Below are 5,670 nucleotides of genomic sequence, written 5' to 3' on the forward strand. Positions count from 1 at the left end.
GACGACTGCCGCGGCAGGAGCCTAGCGGAGAGGCAACGTTGGTGGGCGAGATCCGACTGGGCGCCACGGTAGGGTTTCTCTCCGGGAGGGTTAGTGTCCAGGTGCTGCTCCCAGGAACAGGGTCAGAATCCACTTCCAATGTGCCAGCGAATGAGGCTTCCCCAACCTGCTTTGCTCCCTCCCCCCATAATTTATTGATTATAATAATTACAATAGAAACTCTTACCTGAAAAGGCTTTCATTAATCTGATTGTACAACTTAGTATAAACACAGACACCCGGAGGTTGCACTTTTCCAGAGGTCACCGCTGGAGAACGCACTTTTCCATAAGCTTGTCTATCAGTCACCTTCTTTCCGCGCTCCCAGGACTGGGGCTCGCTCGCTGTGCCCTGTCCCCCTCGGAGTCCTCTTCCTCTCGGCGCCTGCCCTGGACCCTAGGAGTGCACCAGCACCGAATGCAGGGACCCTCCCTTGCTCTCGGCCGCGCTCGGGGCCGTGGGCTCCAGCAGAGGGGCTGCAGGCGAGGCCGCGGCCGCGGAGCACACAGTGGACGGCGCCGGCGGCTGCTGGGACGCCGCGGGGACAGGGAGCGCGGGCGGTGGGAGTGCGGTCACGGGCGGGAGCGCAGGGGTGGGCTTGATGGGCACCGGCACGGCTGGCAGGCCCTGGCTTGCAGAGTGGCACAAGGCCTTCACCGGCACCCCGAATGCTCCATACTCAGGGCCTACAGGGACTCCGGCCGCAGCAGCGGCAGCGGCGGCAGCCGCCACCGAGTCCATGACGCCCACGTGCGGCCACACGGAGCCCACGACGTTGCTGAGCTGGCCGGGCACCGGGTAGCCTAGGTGGTGCATGACAGACGCCAGGGGTAGCCCGCCTGCCTGCAGCACGCCCTTGTAGTCCCGGCCGATGATGTTCTCGATGGCAAAGGGGTGCTTGAAGCCAGACGTGGAGGCGGCAGCAGCGGCGGCCGAGCCTAGTCCGTAGGGGGGGAACTGAGACAGGCGCCCCACGCTACCCACGGCTGCCGCCGCTGCAGCCGCTGCCGCCGCCGCCACAGCCGCGGCCTCCTGCATCTTGCCGGGGTGCGACGGTGGCGGCGCCTGCGACTGCCCCTGCTGGGGCGGCGGCGGGGCCTGTGAAGCGAGGTGCGGCGGCGGCGCAGGGGGCGGCTGCTGGTGGAAATAATGCACCATGTGCGGCGGAGGCGGGGGCGGGTGGTGATGGGCGGCGTGGTGGTGGTGGTGGTGATGGTGGTGGTGGGGAGGGTGCGCGTGGTGCGCGTGTAGGTGCCCTCCAGGCCCGGCTCCTGGCGCACCCTTGCCGCTCCCCGCGTGCAAGTGAGCGTGGTCGGCGCGCAGCACCTTGAAGCGCTTGCGGCGCCGCAGGAAGCTGCCATTCTCGAACATGTCACCGCAGTCGGGGTGCAGCGCCCAGAAGCTCCCCTTCCCGGGCTGGTCGGGCCGCCGCGGGATCTTGATGAAGCAGTCGTTGAAGGAGAGGTTGTGCCGCAGGCTGTTCTGCCAGCGCTGCGTGTGCTCGCGGTAGTAGGGGAAGCGCTCCATGATGAACTTGTAGATGTCGCTCAGAGGCAGCATCTTCTCGGCCGAGTGCTGGATGGCCATGGCCGTCAGAGAGATGTACGAGTAGGGCGGCTTCTGGTCGCTGTACGAGCTCTTCCCCGGCCGTGGCATCTCTCCGTCCAGGATCCTGGGGCTGGGTGCCCCCGCTAGGCTCCCACTCCGCCTGTCCCGCCCGTCCCCCGCCCTCTCGCCCACCCCCGGGCCCTCTCTGCCTCTGTTCGCGGCCTTTGCCAAGAGGCCAGAGGTCCCCGAACTTGGCCTCTCTGGGCCACTCAGCCTTCAGACCCTCGCAACGCCTGGTCTCGATGGTCAAGCACAGGCGGGCACCGTCTCGGGCGGGACGCGCCAGCTTTACCGTCACCTTCTTGTTCTGCGCCACCGCGGCCGGGGCGGTTAGACAGCGCTGGAGCCGGAGGCGGCGGAGGGGATGGAGAGAGGCCGTGCTTCCTTCTGGACTCTTCTTTTGGCTTCTTCCCCTCTAAAGGAAGCCCAGGCCGCGCTGATCGGGAGGAAGGACCTGACAGTGAAGGCTCTGACCCTTTCAACCCGAGCTTGCGCTCGTGGTCCCGGAGGCCATAGGCAACAGAACTTCCCACGCCCCGAGCGCTGCGCCCAGGTCCTGCGCGTAGCCAGCCTGCAGTTCTGTTTTTCTGGGCAGGGAAAATCGGGCAGAAGCTCCTCTCCTGGCAGCCTGTGCACCCCTTTTCTCCGGAGAGTCTCAGAAAAGCAGAGGACAGAAGGGGGAAAGTTTGCTGGGTTCCGCGGCCGTGGCGCCCCAGGCTCTGCAAAAAGCCCGGGGCGCAGGATGCGGGGCGCGAACTGCAGGCTGAGGGGGCGTCTGCCGGGAGAGGCAAGGATGGCTCCGACCTGTCCCGACGTCCACACTGCAGCTGCCGCCGCTCTCCCAGGCGGGTCTGGAGGAGGCGAGGCGTCGGCAGTGGTAGCGACGCACTCTCCCGGCTGTGTTTTGTAATGGTCCCCGAGACGCCGAGACCCCTGCAGCTAGCGCTTCGAGACTATCACATGACCGAGGCTGGGGGACGCCGCCGCCGCCGCCGCCGCCGCGGAGTCTCTAGCGAAAGAGACTCGAAGGCGCAGTGCCCCCCGCACCCTGTACTCCACCCCACCTGGAGCCCCCACCACTCTCCTTCGCCGCCGCCCCAAGCCATAGCAGCAGCCTTGTGGCGGAAGCGCAGGCTGCCCCTTGGGAGGGCGCACCACACAGTGCGGTCCCCATAGCTGCGCCCCACCCGGGCCGTGACGCGCGGCAGACCAGGGCTAGAAACTGCTTTCTTGATCCCCTAGTTTCCTATGTCTCCTGCTTCCTTTTGCTCTTCCTTCTTCCCATCTACGCACTTGGCTGTTTTTTCCCCTTTAGCCTCTCGGCTCAAGTTCAGAGGACCTTGTCCTCAAGGGCTCTTCTCTGGGAGAAATTCCAGTGCCCCAAAAGGTTGCAGGGAGAAGCTAATAAGGAGAAAAAAACGTGTGTGTGTGTGGGGGTGCATTTTCTTTAGACGCGAAATTCATCATAATTTTATTGTACAGTGCGTGCCAGCTACAGGGGGGCACCGTGTAGAGTTCCAGGACAGCTGTCTAGAGGGTGAGACGGGCAATAACCAGGAAACTAGAATAAATAAAGAGGTAGTGGACAGAGGCCCTGCCACGCTTTCTCCGAAAGGGTGGACTAAGCAGCGCTAGGTTTTCTTTGGGGGCGAAGATGGCTGAGCGTGGGATGGAAGAGTTGGGGGCTCAGGGGTCCCATCGCCTGAGTGTGTGGGAAGCCTGCTGCGCTTAGCAGGTGAAGGGGAAGGGAGAGGATTAAGGTGAACTAGGGAACCAACACGCTTAATCCACCAGGCCCTGGTGTGTCCTGAGAGGGAAAGGTAGCCGAGCGGGGGAGCTGAGGTCCCCCTGCTCCGGGCTCTTTTTCTGCCCTGTGCCGCACACTGCAGCAAAAGACAGCTGACTGCGAAAGGAGGACCTGAAATTATATTGACCTCGAATGAGGAGTTTGAAGTTGGAAATCCCATGGGTTCTTTCTGGTTCCGTGTTTTGAAGAGAAAAGAACAGTTAGAGACTATGGTTCACTGATTCTAATTTCTTCTTTCCATGTCTAAACCTGTAGGCCCTCTACCCCAGTGAATAGAGAGGCTGGCTGGCTCTGAGGCAGTCCTGGGGTACTGGTAGGCTGCTTACAGCTTCTGGCTTCTGATGAGTTGCACTTCTGGATAGGTCCGACAGGTCCTAGCTGGGTCTTAGGAGTGTGGTGAGCCAGCAGGCAGGCTCACCATTTCCTTAATGAGCCAGGAGTTAGATTTCTGGTGGGGGGCTGCTAGGTAACTTATTCTAGGTTGGCAGACCTCTTAGAATAGGTGTTGAGGTGAAGTGTGCAAGAGCACCCTGGGGGCAGAAGCAACTTCTTGGCCTGGCATAAGAAGAGAAAGGGTGCCTTCGGTGGTACTCCATGCCAGGAACATTGCTTCTGGTGCAGGAGTTTCTGCAGGGTTTTGATTCTTTGAGCTGGTTTGAGGAGCCAGCGGTAGATGGTCTCCTCGCTGGGAGGAGTCACAGGGACTCCAAAGACAGCCACAATTAGAATGACAGTCAGGGTCCAATGAAACCGACTGCCCCTTCTTCTTGACTTAGGCATGCAAGAAAAGTGTTCTCCTTGCTCTGGGGTCTTTGGCTTTGAGATTCTTCTAGCCATCTTAAGGTAGCTTCGGAGGGTTCCACGCACAAAGTCCTGAAGATTTTGTCGGCCAGAACCCGCTGCAGGCAGCTCGGGTAAAGCCGTCTTTTGTTGATGTTTTAGGACAGCACGTCTCTCTCGGGGGTCCAGTAAAGTCAGCGCCTCCATTTTTCAAGTAGAGGTCAGCTAGGGGAAGTTTCTTTTTGGGCGAGTGGGCTGCTGCAGGTGTAGGAACAGAGCGGGAAAGGACTCCTTGGAGGGTGCGCGATACACTCGCACGTGGAATGTGACCCTTGAACCTTGAAGCTCGGAGTCAGACACTCACGGGATTAAATACAGTTACAACCTGAGGGCCGGCTGCCACCTCTGGCTGCCACCTCTTGGGTGGACGCAAGCCTCGAGGTCAGCTCTGCGTTGGGTGAGGCGGTAGCTAAGATCTTCCTCCGCCCTGTAGGGCGAGCTCTCCCTCCTCTCTCCCACTCCCGGAGGTTGATTTAATTTAGGCAAATTTCGCTGGCGCGCAGGAGCACTAGGACGTGCGCGCTCCAGCTGTCTGCAGATCCCAGTTCAAGAAAAACAGATCATGTAACCACCTCGGCTGCACGAACCAGTCGGTTTTAAGTTTCTCTGCGTAACTTTCTTTCTTTTCAAACAACTGCTACTCTATCCAAATATTGGCTGTCGCTGAGGACCAGTCAGGCAAATTATTGCCCCAGGCTTAGCGTGATTATCTCAGGCGCATTTGGTTTACCACTTAGGCAACTGCAGGCGACGCTTTGCTAGGAAGACGGGTTCCATGCAAGATTTTATTGCACTTAGTTGGCTCAGTGGATAGGAGTAGAAATTCGCTAGAAAAAGACGTGGCACTTCAGGAACGTCTATTCATTCATTCTCTCTCCTTTGTACCCCAAACCCATGTGCAGTCCCTTACACTCCGTTGCCTGGATGTAGGCCAGACCTTCCCAGGTTTCCGTCGACAGCTGTGCCCAGCCTGAAGTGGGGGGCGGGGAGGAGTGCGTGTTACAGCCAGGGGCGGCGACAGGGCAGGACCAGGAAGAAGACAAAGGTTCACCGGTACATCTCGATTTCCATGGCTTCTCTCTTTACTCACTGTCCTCTGACGGGTGGAAGTTCAGCACTTTACATCTGGGTTTCCCGGAGCCTTCACGGTCACCTCACCCACCTTTCACCTAGCCTTTCCCTGACTTCTGGGCACCTGCTTTCCCCAGCTTCACTGCCCATAGTGGGCCCCAAGGAAGGAGAAGCCTCCCCACCCCTGGGTGGGAACGCTCGGCTTGCAGCCCCCTCCGGTAGCAAGATCAGCTGGAAGACCCCAGGAGCTTTGTTTTCTCTTTTTGGGGTTCATTCCCCCCCCCCCGCCCCAGGAGATCCGCAGC

The 5,670-nt window shown here is 60.1% G+C and overlaps 1 protein-coding gene across 1 annotated transcript; it reads right to left on the reverse strand.

The window, feature by feature from the left end:
• Positions 1-435: 435 nt before the first annotated feature.
• On the reverse strand, positions 436-1,695 carry Foxb2 (forkhead box B2). Its single transcript, XM_004638119.1, has one exon. It carries the CDS (start codon positions 1,693-1,695, stop codon positions 436-438), a length of 1,260 nt encoding a protein of 419 aa, XP_004638176.1.
• Positions 1,696-5,670: the final 3,975 nt, after the last annotated feature.

Source organism: Octodon degus, unplaced genomic scaffold (assembly GCF_000260255.1).
Source record: "Octodon degus isolate 3935 unplaced genomic scaffold, OctDeg1.0 scaffold00095, whole genome shotgun sequence".
NCBI classification, from domain to species: domain Eukaryota; kingdom Metazoa; phylum Chordata; class Mammalia; order Rodentia; family Octodontidae; genus Octodon; species Octodon degus.

What these genes read in the sequence shown, in the direction of transcription:
- Foxb2 (XM_004638119.1), bottom strand. Translation starts at nt 1,695, where the DNA reads ATGCCACGGCCGGGGAAGAGCTCGTACAGCGACCAGAAGCCGCCCTAC.